Raw genomic sequence first — 20,725 nt, 5'->3', positions numbered from 1 at the left:
CCAGGAAGAAATTGAATCCCTGAATAGACCAATAACAGGCTCTGAAATTTAGGCAGTAATTAATAGCCTAGCAACCAAAAAAAGTCCAGAACCAGACGGATTCACAGCCAAATTCTACCAGAAGTACAAGGAGGAGCTGGTACCATTCCTTCTGAAACTATTCTAATCAATAGAAAAAGAGGGAATACTCCCTAACTCATTTTATGAGGCCAGCATCATCCTGATACCAAAGCCTGACAGAGACACAACAAAAAAAGGGAATTTTAGACCAATATCCCTGATGAATATCGATGCAAAAATCCTCAATAAAATACTGGCAAACCGAATCCAGCAGCACATCAAAAAGCTTATCCACCATGATCAAGTGGGCTTCATCCCTGGGATGCAAGGCTGGTTCAACATATACAAATCAATAAACATAATCCATCATATAAAGAGAACCAAAGACAAAAACCACATGATTATCTCAACAGATGCAGAAAAGGCCTTCAACAAAATTCAACAGCCCTTCATGCTAAAAACTCTCAATAAATTAGGTATTGATGGGACATATCTCAAAATAATTAGAGCTATTTATGGCAAACTCACAGCCAATATCATACTGAATGGGCAAAAACTGGAAGCATTCCCTTTGAAAACTGGCACAAGACAGGGATGCCCTCTCACCACTCCTATTCAACATAGTGTTGGAAGTTCTGGCCAGGGCAATCAGGCAGGAGAAATAAATAAAGGGTATTCAATTAGGAAAGGAGGAAGTCAAATTGTCCCTGTTTGCAGATGACATGATTGTGTATTTAGAAAACCCCATCGTCTCAGCCCAAAATCTCCTTAAGCTGATAAGCAAGTTCAGCAAAGTCACAGGATACAAAATCAATGTGCAAAAATCACAAGCATTCCTATACACCAATAACAGACAAACAGAGAGCCAAATCATGAGTGAACTCCCACTCACAATTGCTTCAAAGAGAATAAAATACCTAGGAATCCAACTTACAAGGGATGTGAAGGACCTCTTCAAGGAGAACTACAAACCGTTTCTCAATGAAATAAGAGAGGACACAAACAAATGGAAGAACATTCCATGCTCATGGGTAGGAAGAATCAATATCATGAAAATGGCCATACTGCCCAAGGTAATTTATAGATTCAATGCCATCCCCATCAAGATACCAATGACTTTCTTCACAGAATTGGAAAAAAGTACTTTAAAGTTCATATGGAACCAAAAAAGAGCCCGCATTGCCAAGACAATCCTAAGCAAAAAGAACATAGCTAGAGGCGTCATGCTACCTGACTTCAAACTATACTACAAGGCTACAGTAACCAAAACAGCATGGTACTGGTTCCAAAACAGAGATATAGACCAATGGAACCGAACAGAGGCCTCAGAAATAACACCACACATCTACAACCATCTGATCTTTGACAAACCTGAAAAACACAAGAAATGGGGAAAGCATTCCCTGTTTAATAAATGGTGCTGGGAAAACTAGCTAGCCATATGTAGAAAGCTGAAACTGGATCCCTTCCTTACACCTTGTACAAAAATTAATTCAAGATGTATTAAAGACTTAAATGTTAGACCTAAAACCATAAAAACCCTAGAAGAAAACCTAGGCAATACCATTCAGGACATAGGCATGGGCAAGGACTTCATGTCTAAAACACCAAAAGCAATGGCAACAAAAGCCAAAATTGACAAATGGGATCTAATTAAAGTAAAGAGCTTCTGCACAGCAAAAGAAACTACCATCAGAGTGAACAGGCAACCTACAGAACGGGAGAAAATTTTTGCAGTCTACCCATCTGACAAAGGGCTAATATCCAGAATCTACAAAGAACTTAAACAAATTTACAAGAAAAAAATCAAACAACACCATCAAAAAATGGGCAAAGGACATGAACAGACTCTTCTCAAAAGAAGACATTTATGCAGCCAAAAGACACATGAAAAAATGCTCATCATCACTGGCCATCAGAGGAATGCAAATCAAAACCACAATGAGATACCATCTCACACCAGTTAGAATGGCGATCATTAAAAAGTCAGGAAACAACAGGTGCTGGAGAGGATGTGGAGAAACAGGAACACTTTTACACTGTTGCTGGGACTGTAAACTAGTTCAACCATTGTGGAAGACAGTGTGGTGATTCCTCAAGGATCTAGAACTGGAAATACCATTTGACCCAGCCATCCCATTACTGGGTATATACCCGAAGGATTATAAATCATGCTGCTATAAAGACCCATGCACACGTATGTTTATTGTGGCACTATTCACAATATCAAAGACTTGGAACCAACCCAAATGTCCATCAATGATAGACTGGATTAAGAAAATGTGGCACATATACACCATGGAATACTATGCAGCCATAAAAAAGGATGAGTTCATGTCCTTTGTAGGGACATGGATGAAGCTGGAAACCATCATTCTCAGCAAACTATCGCAAGGACAGAAAACGAAACACCGCATGTTCTCCCTCATAGGTTGGAATTGACCAATGAGAACACTTGGACACAGGAAAGGGAACATCACACACCGGGGCCTGTCATGGGGTGGGGGGAGGGGGGAGGGATAGCATTAGGAGATATACCTAATATAAATGACAAGTTAATGGGTGCAGCACACCAACATGGCACATGTGTACATTTGTAGCAAACTTGCTCGTTGTGCACATGTACCCTAGAACTTAAAGTATAATTAAATAAATAAATAAATAAACAAGGCCGGGCATGGTGGTTCACGCCTGTAATCCCAGCACTTTGGGAGGCCGAGGTGGGTGGATCATGAGGTCAGGAGATCGAGACCATCCTGGCCAACATGGTGAAACCCTTTCTCTACAAAAATGCAAAAAAATTACCTGGACATGGTGGTGCGCACCTGTAGTCCCAGCTACTTGAAAGGCTGAGGTAGGGGAATCACTGGAACCCAGGAGGTGGAGGTTACAGTGAGCCGAGATCATGCCACTGCACTCCAGCCTGGCGACAGAGCAAGACTCCATCTCAAAAACAAACAAACAAACAAACAGCCACAACGACAACAAAAAACATGATGAGATTAGAACTAAGGAATCAAGAGATCAGAGGAACTCACACTTTGGAGTACTAAGCAGGTAATAAAAGCTCCTAGACTGACAGAAGTGAGAAAAGGAGGGAGAGCAGAAAGTAGGATGGGGAGCAGAGGAGAGGCAGAAGAGAGAAAGGAAGTAAGAGGCGCAGAGGGAGGAAGCTGTGCCTAGAGGAAATAAAGTTTGGAACTCATCATGAACTGAAGAATGAAAAGCCATAGTCACAAGTCTGGGAGATGGACTTCAAAAAGAGGAAGCCTGGGGTTTTACCCCTTCCAGCAGGTGATGACAAATCCTAAAGCTGTACAGTAGCAGAGAGTAAGGTACATGTGACACTATGCCATCTGTTTTTGTAAAAGTAAGACACTGGCACCCTTGCTTGATGAATACCATTTTAAACTGCTGATTTAAGAACATCTGTGACTAGATTACCCCCACCCCAGCAGGTCGAATATCTACAGGCAATTTAGAAAGGTTTTGAGCCAAGTGGGTCTATGAAAAACAAAATTCAGTTAATGCTTCTGTCAATTGAAGAGACAGAACAGATTTTGTTATTCTCTCACAGCATTTTAGTAGTTTCCTAAAGCTTACTCATTCTGACCAGTCTTAGCAAGCTACTATTGTCAAAGACTGTGCAATCAAACATAGGCTGACCATAAGCAAAGCCCCAATTTTCCTGAGCCTTGGCTGCCTCTGTGATCTGGAACACAGCAGGCAGCATGGAAGTTATTATTACTTATTTGGGGGAATAGGAAAGACTGCGGATCAAAAACCACCTAACCATACAAATAAGTAACCAAAAGTGATCAAACTGACTAATTTAGCCGTTCAGAATCCCTCTTGCCAAAAAGTCATAACCTTGAGGTTGATGAAGTAAAACAGGATTCTGCTACTCAGATGCTTTGAGTTTAGAAGTACTGGTTTTGATGGTATTTCTAGTCAGTTTTTATTCTGATCTTTTCAGGCACTTCTGCCTGAGACTACTCTGCCCAGCATGAAAAAGCTTCACAGAAACATGTAGCACATCTCAGCTCAAGTGGTACCTTCCAAGGTGCCACAGTCTCCTGCCCTATTCAGTTGTCTACTTCTTCCTCTTCGTTCTGTTCTTCTTCCAGCCTTTCTTCATCTTCATCATTGTTCTCATCTCTGCTCTTGTCTTGCTCTTCCAAGTCTGTTTTTTTTTTTTTGTCTTTGTCCTTCTTCTTTTGCTCTGAGGCCCCCTTCTTGCCTTTCTGCTCTTGCCTATATGCTTCCAGAGCTTCTTTTTGAAAAAAATGTTTTTATTTTTTATTTTTTCTGAGACGGAGTCTCACTCTGTCACCAGGCTGGAGTGCAGTGGCGCAATCTCGGCTCACTGCAACCTCCGCCTCCTGGGTTCAAATGATTCCCCTGCCTCAGCCTCCTGAGTACCTGGGACTACAGGTGTGCACCACCACACCTGGCTAATTTTTGTATTTTTAGTAGAGACGGGGTTTCACCATGTTGGCCAGGCTGGTCTCAAACTCCTGGCCCCAAGCAATCCACCCGCCTTAGCCTCCCAAAGTGCTGGGATTACAGGCGTGAGCTAGTGTGCCCGGCCTCAAGAAAGTATTTTAATGTAAAATTTCCATTGAAATATTCCCACATATAGGAAGGCAGTGGTCTGCTCTTTTCTGTATGAATGTTATATACCATTATTTTTAATAGTTGCATAGTACTGCACTATTTAGATTTCCAATAGTTAATGGCCTTTTTTGTTTGCTAATTTTTGCAATTACACATACACAATTATGCACATTCACAAACAATTGCAATGTGTGTAGTGAACATCTTTGAACGTGTATCTTTGAACATTTGTGTGAGTACTTCTAGATAGAAGTAGGATTGTTGGGTCAGTGGTTGTGTAATGCAAAAATGTTAAAAGATACCGCCAAATAGCCCTGCTGAAAGATTTTTACCAGTTTACTCCTCTACCAATAGTATTTGAGAAGCTACAACCCTTTGAGGCAAGATCTCCTTAAGAAGTTGGAGACTCTGCTATGCATAGTTGAGAATTTGGCTCTGCACTGTTTTGTATTTATCTTTAATGACTTCATAGGTGCTAGTCTTTTTGCCCCTAGAATATTTTAAGTTCCTTGGAGGCTGGGATCATGTCATATACTTCCTTAGTATTTGCCATATTGCCTAGTACAGGCGGAACAAACTATGGCTGCTGCTTAATACATACTTCATGATTGACTGATAAACTGGTTCTATTTTTGGGCTGCACAGTGATTGAGGTCAGCTCTTGGAATGAGAGAGCTGGGCAGAGTCAGAGACTAGGGCTGTGCAGGGTCAGTATCAGATGCTGTCACTTGCACATCAAGTTTAGACCGTAATCTGAGAATCTAAATGTATAAAGCACCTACTACAACCCCTGGCTCAGAGGAGGTCCCCAATAAATGATTTCTATTGCTGTTATGATTCTCTTTTAATGAGAGGATTGTCTTAGGGCTACTGTTGAGGGTTCAAGCATAGGACCTAAAGCCATCCCAGGCAGAGTCAGAAATCCATAGTCTAGAGATGAAGTCAAATTGGGAACCAGTGGGAGCAGCCAGGCATCTGAGGCAGAAACAGAGACCTGGGTTTGGGCAGTTCAGCTGCATTGTGATGAACACTTTCCTGGCCATCTCAGGCTGTTTTTTTGGGGGGGCTTTCTACATGTTTGGCTTTCATGCAAAAGTATCTTTTTTGTTTGTTTGTTTTTGAGACGGAGTCTTGCTCTGTTGCCCAGGTTGGAGTGCAGTGGCGCAATCTCAGCCCACTGCAACCTTTGTCTCCCAGGCTGAAGCGATTCTTGTGCCTCAGCCTCCCAAGTAGCTGGGATTATAGGCACCTGCCACCAAGCCCAGCCAATTTTTGTGTTTTTATTAGAGTCAGGGTTTCGCCATGTTGGTCAGGCTGGTCTTGAACTGCTGACCTCAGGTGATCCACCCGCCTCAGCCCCCCAAAGTTCTGGGATTACAAGCGTGAGCCACCGCACCTGGCCATGTGAGGACATCTTTAAGGTCCTGCTCAGTTCCCAAGAGAAGCCAACAATCTCAGCACAGGGCTGTGAACATAGGAGGTGCTCAGTGAAAGCAATCCCATTTACCTTTTGCCTGTTGAAACAGATAATGTGGAAGGAATGTCAATGATTTACTTGAGAAGATGAGGCTAAGGATCAGCCATTCTACTAGAACAAGATTACTATCCAGGCTTTCCCCAGTCCCGGGTGGGGTAGGGGACTGGGAAACCCAGTCAGATAAGGATTCAATTCAGTGATGAATTTAGAGGTTAGGAAAACGTGGTGGTACATGGATGACAAGGACTCTATACAGTGAAGAATGGGTCTCATTTTTTCTATCTCTCTACCCCAGTCAGCAGGGTGGCTAAGGGAGGGAGGTGGGAGGGGGCAGTAATGGAGACGTCATTATAACATACAGCATTGACTGTGTCTCTCTTCCATGCCAGACAGTTAGCACACAATTCCCCTTATAACTCCATGAAATAGGTATTAGCTTTATTTTACAGACGAAGAAATAGTCTCAGAAAGAATAAATTACTTGCCACAGGTTATACAAGCTATTATGTAGCAGAGCCAGGATTTGAACCTAGGCCTGTCTGGCCATAAGGCTTATGTGCTTTCTGAGCTACCTACCATCTTGGCTCTTCTATGTCAGTGATAGCAGCCCAGGCCTCAGAGAAACAGATGTTGCTTAAGAATACTAGCTCATCATGCGTGGGTAGGGCATTCCGTGGTTCATTCTTTTGTTCATCAATTTGTTCTACACACACATGTATTTATAGCCAGAAAGCAGAAAGAGATGTGCAAGTCAGAGAGGTGGGGTGGAAAGGGCCGTGTGTGTGGGGAGGAGGGCAAAGTGACATGACAAGTTTGAGGCTACAGAAAACAGAGAATAAAGGAGCTATCATGAGCTCAAAAGCAGGATGGGGGCTGATGCTTTATGTCTGCTCCTGGATGTAGTACTGAATGGGTCTCTGGGTGGTTACAGAAGAGAGTCTTTGAAGCAACACTAACAGGAAAGCTTCAACCCAGTGGTGGCACTCAGGATCAAACAGCATATTACACCTACACCTACACATGCCTACACACACACACACACACACACACACACAAACACACACACACACGAAGCATAAATGTGGAGACAGGTATTTTTAAACAAATACTCCAGAACATACATGATAACACAAGGAGCTGTCTTATAAATTGGAAGGCTATACCTTGATTTTTGTGGTGTTTCTAGTGCTCATCACATGACTATAACCCCTTTTCTTCTCTCTCTTTCTTTCTTTCTTTCTCTCTCTCTCTCTCTCAGACGGAATCTCGCTCTGTCGTCCAGGCTGGAGTGCAGCGGAGCGATCTGGGCTCATTGCAACCTCCGCCTCCCAGGTTCAAGTGATTCTCATGCTCAGCCTCCTGAGTAGCTGCAATTACAGGCGCCTGCCACCACGCCTGGCTAGAGACAGGGTTTCACCATGTTGGCCAGGCTGGTCTCAAACTCCTGTCCTCAAGTGATCTGTCCGCCTTGGCCTCCCATAGTGCTGGCATTACAGATGTGAGCCACTCCGCCCGGCCTATAACCTCTTTTCGAAAGAGCCAACACTGACCTGGATGTAAATAGTGGGAAGTCTGTTGAAAAGAGAAGAGAAAAGAATAGGAAAAAACAGTCTCAGTTTATAGTCACAATTTAGTTGTGTGTGTGTATTAAGACTTTAAGGATTATATAAAATGATGTAACTACATAGAAGGAAGTACTATGGGATGTTTGTCCAAGTAAATTTTCCTTATTTTTCTTTGAGTGTTGAGCATAAATAATAACAGATTGTAATAAAACAAGCCTGACTCACATAGCCACTTAATCCCAGAGGGAATGTGACCCAGAGCAGGGAGGGGCAGAGCTCAGGAACGTGTCACCATGACACATCGATTCCAGGACTCCTCAGGCTTCACCTGCACTTGAGCTATGGACAAAATATGTTTGAGTGCTACAGAGGCTTATTTTTCACTGCTCCATAGTCAGAAGGATGGCAGCTGGGGTGACCATACTATTCCTAAGGGCATCTGATATACATAGGCTTGGAAATCCAGAGAGCTGATGAGGTTTAGGGAAGTTCTTCTCCCTCCCATACCAAGTGTGTGCAATACCAGCACCCTCCAGAATTCAAAGCAGGAGAATTGGAGGCAATGATACTGATCGTACACTTAATGATGAATAAACTGATGATTATAATCAGCATGAGTGCTAAGGAACAATGGAAGCTTTATAAAGACAAACCTTCCTTTGCAAATTAATTACAACACATCTCAGAATTACCTAGTGTTTTTAAAATCCTTTAAAAATTTTGAAGGGTGCCATGAAAGTGTCAAATGTAATTATTATGTAGCTTTTTGTTTCATATCGTGTGGGACACATATGCTGTAAAGGAAAAATAGTTTTTGACCATGTATGTGGTCCTTCAACTAACATACAACTGCCTTAGGAAGAGCTTTGGCAGTCTCTTCTGTACTAATTCCAAATACCAAATTTCTAAAACTTTGAAATTTTTATCACGCTTAGGAAAACCTAGGCTGGTAATGTAGGCATTCTCCTCCAATCTTCAACCTTTTCTCTTATTTCCTCTTATATTTGGAAGGCAGGAGCCATACTGGTGAAAACAGACCTAGTGTCTTTTAAAGTCACCCTATAGTATAATACTGTGGTTCTCAATTGTTTCCCCACTTCAATCTCAAACTTTTTTTTTTTTTTAAGACAGGGTCGCTCTCTGTCGCCCAGGCTGGAGTGCAGTGGCATGATCTTGGCTCACTGCAACCTTCACCTCCTGGGTTCAAGCGATCCTCCTGCCTCAGCTTCCCTGGTAGCTGGGACTACAGGCGAGTCCCACCGCTCCCCACTAACTTTTGTATTTCTAGTAGAGACAGGTTTTGCCATGTTGGCCAGGCTGGTCTTGAACTCCTGACCTCAGGTGATCCACCCACCTCGGCCTCCCAAAGTGCTGGGATTACAGGTGTGAGCCACCATGCCCAGCCCAATCTCAAACTTTTCATGCATGCAACTCACTCGGATCAGTAGCAGTGGCTCATGGTGGCAGTAATGCAGAGCTGGGTGGCAGAAGGAAAGAATCAATCTGGTTGGTGGGTGGGAATTCTGCCTTGGATTCTCCCCTTAATTATCATAAGCTTTCCAAACCGAATAAAAATTTACAACCTCTTGGCAATCTTTACTTCATTACCTACCTGGAAGAATTTATGTCCTCAGAGGAGTTTCTTTAACTCCATTAATATCAATTAGTTGTTTTAGGTGCTGCAAAATGATAATATGTTCTTGGGGACATTTATCCTTTACAACATGCTTTTTATGCTTGTTTGTGTGTTTTGATTTGAAAGCCTTAGAGATGCAGGCTAGGGTGACTGGGACAGATATGGGGTCCCTGGCTACTGAATGAGACTTGGGAGGCAGAGGACTTGTTTTTATGCTGATAAAGAGTAAAATCTCAAGTTGCGGTTGATTTTAAAATGCAAGTAGGGCTGGAGAGGCCCACGGCAGACCTAGTTTGGGGTGAGCACCCGGATCTGTGAGCTAGTGTTGCTTCAGCATCTCACTGTGTGTGTGTGTGTGTGCGCGCGCGCGCGCGCGCGCGTCTGTGTGTAGGCTGGTTCCACCCTTCGCTGTCCCATCGGCACTACCCTTAACCTCCGTCTCTGCGTAACTATATTAATAGAAGGCAACACTTCACATACTGGCGCTCAGACCCCAAAGAGAGGCTGGCAGTGGCTTGGCAGGTGGGCATGCAGCAGGGAGATGGGTGGAGGGGTGGGCGGAGGCATCGTCGAGTGGCGTTCGGCAAAACCAATGGCAGTTCGGGATAGGGGCGGCCGGGGCGGAGGCGCCGAGGCCGATCGGCCAATAGAGGGCGAGCAACTACTGGAGCGACCTGGTGACGTGAGGAGCGTTCCATTTGGCCAGTGGTGGGCGGTTGCCACAGCTGGTTTAGGGCCCCGACCACTGGGGCCCCTTGTCAGGAGGAGACAGCCTCCCGGCCCGGGGAGGAGAAGTCGCTGCCACCTTTGGCTGCCGACGCGATTCCCTGGGACGGTCCGTTTCCTGCCGTCAGCTGCCGGCCGAGTTGGGTCTCCGTGGTTCAGGTAACGAGGGGTGGGGGCGGGGGTCTCCCGGGCTCGGCTGCAGGGTGGGCTGCCTCCCCTTACGCGGCGCCTGGACGCGGGGACGTCGGCACCGCCCTTCTCAACTCGGCAGCCGCCGAGCCCCTGGCCCGGGGTGACTACACGTGGCGGGGCGTGTGTGAGTGTGTACGAGCGTGTGGCTGCGTGTGCGTGTGGATGAGGCGCGCGTCCCAACCCGCCTGGGGCGGTGGTCCGCGGCGTGGCGGAGTCAGGGCGGGCCTCGAGAGGCCGCGCCCGCGGCTCGGCCCCGGACTCCGGCCTCCGGCCTCCGGCCCCCCGCTGGGGAGCCGGTCGCTGCTTCCCGACGGATTTTGATCTTTGTTCTTCCAGGCCGGCTCCCCCTTCCTGGTCTCCCTTCTCCCGCTGGGCCGGTTTATCGGGAGGAGATTGTCTTCCAGGTTAGTTTTACACAAAGAACGGGTTCTCTGCACCTCTGGGTCCCCCTCCCCTTCCCCGAGCCTTCTACCTTCTCGTTTCCCTGCTCCGCTCCTAGGCTGTTTTTGGACCTTTGCCCTCTCCAGCCCGGGAATGATCTCGAGTTGGCCGTTTCTCCCTCCTTCCGTCGGGCTGCAGGCTTCCGCCTCAGTCCTGCCAGCGTGGGGCATGTGGTGTCGGTAAATAGAGGCCACAGCACCACACCTGAGTGGAGGAGAAGGGTGGCAGAGGCTGAGAAAGTCTGGGCCTGGGAATTCAGGATGCTGAGTAGAGATGGTACTTAGGACATGCCCCAGAAAGCGCCCTTGTGACTTTTCTTAGCTGCTGCCATTCCCCACCCCCCAACCAGCCATCAGCAGTCACCAACCATTCCAGAATCTCTCCTGCTTAAGTCAGCCTTTCACCTACAGGTCTCTGATGTGGTTTCATTAAGATTCCCACAAATGTTAGGCTAGACCAGCCAGATTGTTTCATTTCCCGGACTCAGGAAGCTGCAGAGGGTTTGATGAGGGGAAATCTGTTTTGTGTAAATACAATGCATGTATGTGCACAGAGCGTCCAGAACCTCCTGGCCCTGCCAGAGGGTGACTTGTTCCCCACTGTGATTCATATTCGAGTGGCTAATTGAAGAAAGAAGGTGAAGTGGAGGAAGGGAGGGAGGCTTTATAAGGACAGAAACTCTACTATTATTTTTAGAGTCCTTTTAATGATATTGAAAGAACATTGTGGCATAGTGGAACATGCCCTTGACTGGAAGTTAGCAGTATCAGCATTGCTGCTGTGTGGCCCTGGATAAGTTATTTCCTCTCTCTGGTCCTCAGTTTACTCATTTACAAAACAGAGTATTAATAGTTGGCACGATCACCTATAAAATCCTCTCTAGTTCCAAGGTTCTGTGATGATCAGATCATCAGCATTAGATTGGAAGCATAGAGGCTTATTTAAGAAGAAATACTAGCCCCTTTCCTTTTTTGAGAACCTTTAATCATACCTTCTTTTAGAGAACAAACACGAATTGGAAATAAACTTTTCCCACTTCCCCGTCCCCACCCCTTCAGTCAGTTTTCAACTTTCTGTCTCTGGGAAAGGAGGGTTGAACTGTATTTTCTTATTATTGCCTCATTTTTTTTTTTCTTTTTCTGCTTTTTCTTAGGGCTAGCAATTGGACTTTTGATGATGTTTGACCCAGCGGCAGGAATAGCAGGCAACGTGATTTTAAAGCTGGGCTCAGCCTCTGTTTCTTCTCTCGTGTAATCGCAAAACGCATTTTGGAGCAGGAATTCCAATCATGTCTGTGATGGTGGTGAGAAAGAAGGTGACACGGAAATGGGAGAAACTCCCAGGCAGGAACACCTTTTGCTGTGATGGCCGTGTCATGATGGCCCGGCAAAAGGGCATTTTCTACCTGACCCTTTTCCTCATCCTGGGGACATGTACACTCTTCTTCGCCTTTGAGTGAGTTTCGGTTGAGTAGAGTTGCCTGATTATGGTTACTTTGGGTCCAGGGGAAGAACCTGCTTTCTGGGGAGTTTGGGGCTGGTCCTTGGATGACTTTAACGTCCTCTTGAGCAATGTCTGTAGAGATGCCAGCTGAATTCATTGCTTCGTGGTCATCACAGAGTATGTGCTTCCTAAAAAGACCAATACCTTTGATACCAATTTTGTAGTACTGATTTGGAGCTATCCTTGATAGACTTGGGAAAAAGGAAGTTTGTCTTAATTACTCACCTCTCCCTTTTAGTGGTCTCCTTAGAAGCTAAATGACAGATGGCCTCCCCTGCACACAAACCTAAGGGCACCCCTCATTGTTACGTCACTCAGCACTCCTCACCTATTTTGTTATTCTGGGTCCTGTTTCCTTAAGGCTGAGCTCTCAGCTAGCTGTTACAGTGAAAAGCCAACTGAGTTGGGAACCTACGGATTAGTTCCAGCCTCAGCTGGACCACGTACTAGTTGTGTGCGTGGCACATACGTGCTTATTAGAAGTGAGTTGCTCTTTCCCTCAAAATCACTCAACGTAAACAACTCTATATTCTGTGTATGCCTGGTACCAGCCTTGGAGTGATTTTTTTTCTGTGGTGTAATACCTCGTACTCGAGCCACTGTTTGAAGTCTGTGTAGGTCTCGTCTCTAGGGGAGGTGGCCGGCTGGATTCTAGGGCACTGTGGCGTGTCTCCTGGGTGTGCTGAGAATGCTCTACACTCTAGGGATGGGAGCATTGCTAATTGTTTTGGGATTACTGTGAGGAGGCCTTTGAGAGCCAAGAGGTGTGTGTGTGGACTGTAAGCCACACCTGAGGTGAGTGTGCTATGGTGTATGTACATGGGTGACCTGGAAATGGAGGGCTCATGCTGGGGTGTGGCCATGGGAGGTAGGAGGGGGCACCTTGGCCAGCCTAGTGGGGAAGTAAAATGAGCTCTGGTCCCTTGGGGCTCATTTTTGTCCTTCTGTGAGGGCTTCAGGCTTTCCCAGTGCACCCAGAGTGATTTTTGGGCTGCTTTGCCAGACTTTTGGGTGGTTGCAGCTGGCTTGAGTAACAGCAGAGGAGGGGGACCCAGTTTATAATGGGGCTGGGAAAGTAAGGTCAGAGGAACTCTTTGTTAAAGGTCCTTTTGCTGCTGCTGCCGCTACTGCTGACTTTGTGAAGTGTTTAGCGAAGTCAGGCAGGTTGCTGAAGGCTTCTTATTTGCTTTCCAGTTTGAGTTCCCTGAATGAGTGTGTATGTGTGCATGTGTGCACGCACGTGCTTGTGTGTGGTACCAGTGAGCATGTGTAGTCAGGCAGGCATAAGCCCCTAGCGTTAAAAATTGTTTTTCCTTCTCCTCACCCTTCTCTCCAAGTCTTCCTTGCCTCATTCCTGCCCTGCTTCTTCTTGGAAGTGCAAAGCTGACCTCTGTTCTTTATCATTCTTCCTCTCTTTTTCTCTTTTTGTCCCCACCCCCACCCCCAGGTTAAATTTTTATTATTGCAACTATTCCAAACAGAGATGAGCCTTGTTCCCAGGCTTTGAGTTAGTTGGTAGTTCTGGGCCCAGGAAACCTCTGGTTTGACTGGCCAGGGGTACTTGAAATTTGGAGCTATTGCCATTTGTCCCCTTTTGTATCTGGGAGCCAGCAGAAGAATCTGATTGGAATCTGTTCCACTGAGGCCCCTGCAGGCCTCTGAAGAAAACCGCTGGTGGGATGAAGCTTCTAATTAGCCAAGTTACTGTTTGACAGAGGCAGGTTGAGTTTTCTACCATGATGACTTCCCCCCCGAGGTTATTTCTTGCATTTTGAAGGGTGAGGTTATTTGTAAAACTTAATTGAGTACCAGCTGTCTGTGTGAAAGACTAAATATTTTTGAAGATAGGGCTGGCGGAGGGAGTAGTGGGAAGAAGAGGGGAGAAGGAAGTAAATGTGTTAGCAGAGGAGTGGAGTGGGGAGGTGGAAATGTGACCACAGAGGAGAGGACCCTGGTGATGAATACTTTGTACTGAGAATGGCGGAATTTGTGTTTGTGAATGTGCGTGCTTGTGTGTGTGTGTGTCATATACAGACACATAGACACTTTAGGTGGTGGCTGCCTTGTGCCTAGCCAGTGACAGGTTGTACAAGGTACACCAGCATGCCTCTGAGGAATGAAATCTCCTTCTGGTCGGCCTTTTTCTTTGGCGTCTATAATTTCCTGTCCACCACATAGTGGGGGCAGGGTTTGGGGAGCAAAATGTGGGCTGCTTTGTTAGTATTAGGACTTAGCGCAGTGGCTCATGCCTGTAATCCCAGCACTTGGGGAGGCCGAGGCAGGCAGATCACTTGAGGTCAGGAGTTTGAGACCAGCCTGGCCAACATGGTGAAACCCCCGTCTCTACTGAAAATACAAAAATTAGCCCCGTGTGGATGTTGCCTGCCTGTAGTCCCAGTTACTCGGAAGGCTGAGGCAGGAGAATCCCTTGCACCTGGGAGGCGAAGGTTGCAGTGAGCTGAGATCTTAGCGTGGATGACAGAGTGAGACTCTGTCTTAAAAAAAAAAAAGAACTTAGTGAGGCCTCAGGAAATCAGTTGATCTAGCCCCCTGCCTTCAGGCAGGTGAGGGTGTCTGAATAGACAAATGGTGATCTATTTTCATTCTTACATTGTCTAGGAGTAGAGAATCCACATCCTCTGGCTGCTGCATTTTTGCCTTGTGGGAAGATAGTCCAAATCTTGAGGCACATCTGGAGCTGCATTTTAGTAGCAGGGTCCTGCTTGTAGCAGGTGCTTAGGAACAAGTGTGAGTTGATTTATAGCTGCCTACAGCACAGCTCTGGGCCAGCCAGATGGCTTGAGAAGTCTGGTCAGGCATGTGGGTGCCCCTTAATGAAAGACGCATAATGTTAGCAGTGCTGGCAGATGTCCTTTTATTTTTGGATTATGCCTTTACATATCTTCTAGAAGACTTTTCAAATGAGTGACCTGTAATTTTCAGTGGACAGATAGTAGATTGAATACATAAAACAAAAAAAAGTTGTCCATCCTGGGGCCAGTTAGCTCTGTATTGTTAGAGTGTTTCTTTTTTTTTTTTTAATTATTTTTTATTTTTTATTTATTTTTTGAGACAGGGCCTTGCCCCATCACCCAGGCTGGAGTGCAGTGGCATGATCTCTGCTTTTGCAACCTCTGCCTTCCGGGTTCAAGCACTTCTCCTGCCTCAGCCTCCCGAGTAGCTGGGATTACAGACACCTGCCGCATACAAATAATTTTTGTATTTTCAGTAGAGACAGGGTTTCACCATGTTGGCCAGGCTTGTCTCGAACTCCTGACCTCAAGTGATCCACCCGCCTCAGCCTCACCAAGTGCTGGGATTACAGGCATGAGCCACTGCGCCCGGCCTGTTAGAGGTGTTTCTGAAGAAGCCGGGGGGTCTCTCTCAGGGCCGCTGTCACAGAGTAGAAATTTGGCCGAATATTCACTAAGCCTGTTGCAACTCCAAGAACCTGAAATTCTGTATAACTCTGTGTCTGTCTGGAAGACTCAAATACACACAAAAGGAGATTATAGATTACCAGTAGGTTGCTATATTTAAATATAATTGTATTCATGGTAAACGTATTTAAGTTTAAAAGCAGAGTGAAAAATGGTATAATGCTTAAAGAAAAAGGATTTTCTAATTAATTCTTAGGGTGAGGTATTTAAGAAATGTGAGTGTGTATTGCCAGTTTCAGCTTTGAGCACATGAACAATTTTCAGTTCTTTCCGCTCAAGCTCTATCCATCTTGCGCGATGAACACATAGCTACCAGCTTGGCCTGAAGTGTCAGGACACTGTAGCAGAATGCCACTGACAACCTAGGAGCCATCCAGCTACTGAAAGGCTATCGTGGTATTCAGTCAAATTCAACTTCCTGATAAAGTGTGATCCTGGAGAAAGGAACAAGTGCACTGTCTCCTGGAATTGGCTTCCAGCTTTCTCTTTTAGCTTTCTGACCTGGCCACTAGTGGGGTCAAGGTCCTCAGACTTCTCTTGTGGCAAGAATGACTATGAGACTCTTGACCCCTGAAGCAGAAGCAGTTTGCTGCTATAATCAGTGCTTATGGTCTCATTGTGGCCTCTGTATATGAAGGAAATCTTATCAAGGCACTGTCAGACCAGGTTCTGTCAGATTGGTCCCCATTAGAGCTTTTGATGTATATATTGGCAGAAGAGTCATTGAATTGGATGAACTGAAAACAGCTTTGTAACACTGCTTAGTAATCAATAGTAATCAATACAAAAAATACTTTTCTAGCCTATCCAAATTCTACCCCTCTTTCAAATTCTTTCTTGAGTCTTTCTTCATGAAAACTTTCCAGTAATTTCTGCATTCATTGGGCTAATTGTACACACCGCTTATTCAACAGATAATCACATGACATTTCTTATAGTTTGGAGCTATATGGTGATTACACTTCTAACTGTTGTTGTCCCCCACAGCTAGTCTCTTTCAAGGTCAGAGACTATGTTCAATGGCTGTGTAGCCCCCACAGTGCTCTCTACCATGCCTTACATAGAGTAGATGGCCAATAAGTGTTGCTGAATTAAAACATTCTGGATGTACTTAAAATTTAACAATCTTGACCCACAGAATCATAGGATGGTAGATCTGGAAAGGGCTTTGGAGACTATCTCCATCCTTGTGTGGGTGAGGAAACCAGGCCCACAGAAGTGAGGTTCCTTCATCAAGATGAGTTGGCCAGCCAACGTCTCTATACTGACTCAGGGCTTTTTCTTCTAATTTCGACATTTCATCTCATTGTTCGTTGTTACCCTTTGGCTATGGAATCCTGAAGACATTCAAACACACATGCTTTAGTAAAGTGTACATAGTACCAAATACTAGGCCAGCGTATTCTGGATTCTTGCGAGCTAGTGTGTGTGTTGCCCAATGGCGTCTAGGCTCTTTGGGTCTCCCAAGCTTATGCTCCTACAAAATGAAGGCATCTTTGTAGAGAACTGATGGTATTGCAGCATGGCATTTCTGGTAGCCTTGCAGGAACAGGGAAGCCTATCAGGAGCTTTGTGAGTTAACGAGGGATCATCACTGCTGTGGTCACTCCTGGTCCCTGCTGCCAAGATGAGGATGGCTTGGAGAAAAATCGAGCAATGTGTGCTCTGTACATTGTTACTTAGTGAGTTATCCTGATGAAAGGGGCAGCGTGGGCTGGGCGCAGTGGCTCATGCCTGTAATCCTAGCACTTTGGGATGCTGAGGCAGGTGGATCACTTGAGGTCAGGAGTTTGAGAGCAGCCGGGCCAACATGGTGAAACTCTGTCTCTACTAAAAGTACGAAAAGTCAGCTGGGCTTGGTGGTGCACACCTGTATTCCCAGCTACTTGGGAGGCTGAGGCAGGAGAATCACTTGAACCTGGGAGGTGGAGGTTGCAGTGAGCCGAAATTGTGCCATTACACTCCAGCCTGGGCAACAAAACAAGAACAAAACTCCATCTAAGTAAATAAATACATAAATAAAATAAAATAAAGAAAGAGGAGGCATGTCTGGCAGACAGGTGAAGTAGAAAAAGCAGACCTGATAATATGAACTTACTAGGTTTGAGGAGACACAAGACTATGTAGACCAAAGCCAAACTTTGACATGCCAGAATGTTAGTGCCCACAGTGACAAGGTCCAGGTTCCTGAAGAGCATCCTTATGTGAGATTGGGAAGAGGAAAAAGTGACTATATTGTGCTCTGTAACCAAGAGTGCATTCTCTGGGGAATGACTCTATGGAGGTCAGTCTTGGCTTTATCTAGCTTCGGATTCTGTCTGTGACTTGGCTAACCAAATGAGTTTTAGAAAGACATAGTTGCCTCTTTGATAACAATCTGTTACAGTACTTAGCTAAACTTAACTTCCTGATGAAGTATGTTCCTTGAGAGGGTTCTTCCCAAGAGTTCCTTGGGTTGTATCTCCTGAACAGTTTGCTTTCTTTTTCTTTGAGACGGAGTTTCATTCTTGTTGCCCAGGCTGGAGTGCAATGGCGCGATCTCGGCTCACTGCAACCTCCGCCTCCCGGGTTCAAGCGATTCTCCTGCCTCAGCCTCCTGAGTAGCTGGGATTACAGGCATGCGCCACCACGCCTTGCTAATTTTGTATTTTTTAGTAGAGACAGAGTTTTCCATGTTGGCCAGGCTGGTCTCGAACTCCTGACCTCAGGTAATCCGCCCACCTCTGCCTCCCAAAGTGCTGGGATTACAGGCGTGAGCCACTGCACCTGGCGGCAGTTTGCTTTCTTTTAATAATTCTTTTTTTTCCTCTTTTTTTTTTTTTTTTTTTGAGATAGGGTCTCCCTCTCTTGCCCAAGCTGGAGTGCAGTGGTGTGATCTTGGCTCACTACATCCTCTGCCTCCTGGGCTTAAACAGTCCTCCCACCTCAGCCTCCCAAGTATCTGGGACTATAGGAGTGAGCCACTATGCCTGACTAAGTTTTGTATTTTTTGTAGAGACAGGATCTCACCATCTTGCCCAGGCTGGTCTTGAACTCCTGAGCTCAAGTGATCCAACAGCCTTGGCCTCCCAAAGTGCTGGGATTACAGGTGTGAGCCACCATGCCTGGCTCTTTTAATAATTCTTTATGGTTCTGTCATTCAGAATTTCTCTACATTTTCAGCCTCTATTTCAGCCTCTATTTGTGGTAATGAGTTTCACATTGTCAGTCTCCACTGAATGCCTCTCCCATCTTTTGAGGATGAGTCTTAATTAAATACAGTGATCCTCTGTTTTGGGAAAAGCAAGCCCAGAGAACAGAGATGTTCCCCAACATGCTGACATCAGTTGAGATGTTATTGAGGGAAAGAAGAGACTCCTAAATCTTTCTCCTCAGAGATGTTGGAGCTGGTATTGTGCTTAAGAACAAAGGAGGTACCTTAGGCTATTTGCAGTAGCAAGAAGCTAGCTAATTCAGACTAATTAATTAGTGGGATGTTTCTGGAATGGAGTGGGGAAGACAGGGCCCTTATGATGATGATTAGATAAGGCCAGTTAATGGAGAGCCTTGGAATACTGACCTGTGGAGTTTGGGGCATAATATAATAGGCAGCAGTGAATGGTTCTAAGTTCTCGAGCAGGGGTATATTGTAACTGAAATTTGAACTTTGTTATTATAACTGAAATTTGGAAACTACTGAGCGGGTTTGCCTGGATAGAGATTTTGATGAGAGGATGGCTTCTCACTTCAGAATTGAAAGTGTCCCTGTTTGGTTAATTTTCTTTATTGCTACTGGAGCAAAAAAGGGTTGTACATTTTTCTCTGACCTTCACATAGAAGTAAATCTGGAGGCTGATTGTAAATTATGTTTTAGTGTTAAGGGAAACTTCCCCTCTCAGCAGACTCTGAGGGTCATCAGAAGAATCTTGAAACAGTCTTATGGGTGGTTCTACATGTTTATTGTGTTCTAGAGGTAGTGTCTTAGTCTGTTCTGGCTGCTGTAAGAAACTACCATCAACTGGGTGGCTTATAAACAACAGAAATTTGTGTCTCATAGTTCTGGAGGCTGGCAAGTACAAGATCAAGATGCCTGCAGGTTTGGTGACTGATGAAGGCCTGCTTTCTGGTTCATAGATGGCTGTCTTCTCTCTGTGTGTTCACATGGCCAAAGGGGTGAGGGAGCTTGCTAGGATTTCTTTTATAAGGATACTAATCCCATTCATGACGGTGGAGCCTTAGGTGACCTAATCACCCCCCAAAGGCCCCACCTCCAAAATCCATCACATTGGATGTTAAGATTTCAACATCTGAATTTTGCAGGGATACAGACATTCAGTCAGTAGCAGGTAGGTAGTAAGAGGACAGATGGCCATCCATATCAGGGAGGTATTATAGCAAAGGCTTATTTCTCTCATGTGTGACCAAAGAGTATCATGGGGCTCTGATCCTTGGGCCTTCTTCCTTAAAGTCATACTTACCAGCTGCTACTGGAGCAGTTTCAAGCAGCCAGCAGCTCCCCTACAGAACTCTTCCCTGACCACTTACAGCCCTTAGAGGCTGAGTCACCATTCTAACACTTGATTATCGGTCATCTTATTCTTTAGCTGTTTCATATTTCAGTTATGTTTTCCCCAACAAAATTAACTCCTATTTCCCTTGTTCTTCATTTGTTAGACCAACAAGTACTTGTTGGCTGACTGATTACATTGATAAAAGAACAAACAAACCAAAAAACATAGCAAGAAAGCTGTTAGGGAGGCATAGAAGCAGTGTATTGTACAGAACACCAATCCAAGCTGCCAATCTGTAAGGCATAGCTCTCTGTCTAGATTCTTACCCATTCTACTCATGAATCTCTTCTGAGTGTTTTCATGTGAATTGAAGTCTGTGTCATTATCATCATCCCTCCAGTGAATTAGCATGCTAGGGATGGGGGATGGGACACAACACATGAGCCCAGCCTGGCACTGATGGTTACTGCTGGTCAGTACCACCGTGCCGCCTGAGGGGACATGTGGGAGTCCAGTTGTCTAGTCCAGCTATGGTAGCCTGAGGACAGTCAAGAAGTCAGTAGAGGATGGTTTAAAAT

General features: G+C 45.3%; 1 protein-coding gene across 2 annotated transcripts in view; it reads left to right on the top strand.

Moving 5' to 3' along the window:
* Positions 1 to 9,999: 9,999 nt before the first annotated feature.
* Positions 10,000 to 20,725, top strand: part of ZDHHC9 (zinc finger DHHC-type palmitoyltransferase 9) — a 39,900-nt gene continuing 29,174 nt past the window's right edge. The window contains exons 1-3 of one of the 2 annotated variants that reach the window (XM_054471763.2): positions 10,000 to 10,240; positions 10,610 to 10,677; positions 11,868 to 12,169. In XM_054471763.2, the coding sequence (XP_054327738.1) occupies positions 12,003 to 12,169 (167 nt within the window). In that variant the 5' untranslated portion in view covers positions 10,000 to 10,240; positions 10,610 to 10,677; positions 11,868 to 12,002. The remainder of the gene's footprint in view (positions 10,241 to 10,609; positions 10,678 to 11,867; positions 12,170 to 20,725) is intronic. The other variant, XM_063660309.1, reaches the window with a different exon arrangement.

Source organism: Pongo pygmaeus, chromosome X, assembly GCF_028885625.2.
Source record: "Pongo pygmaeus isolate AG05252 chromosome X, NHGRI_mPonPyg2-v2.0_pri, whole genome shotgun sequence".
NCBI lineage: Eukaryota > Metazoa > Chordata > Mammalia > Primates > Hominidae > Pongo > Pongo pygmaeus.
Note: the sequence above shows the minus strand (reverse complement) of the source record. Positions and strands in the feature narration are given on the sequence as shown.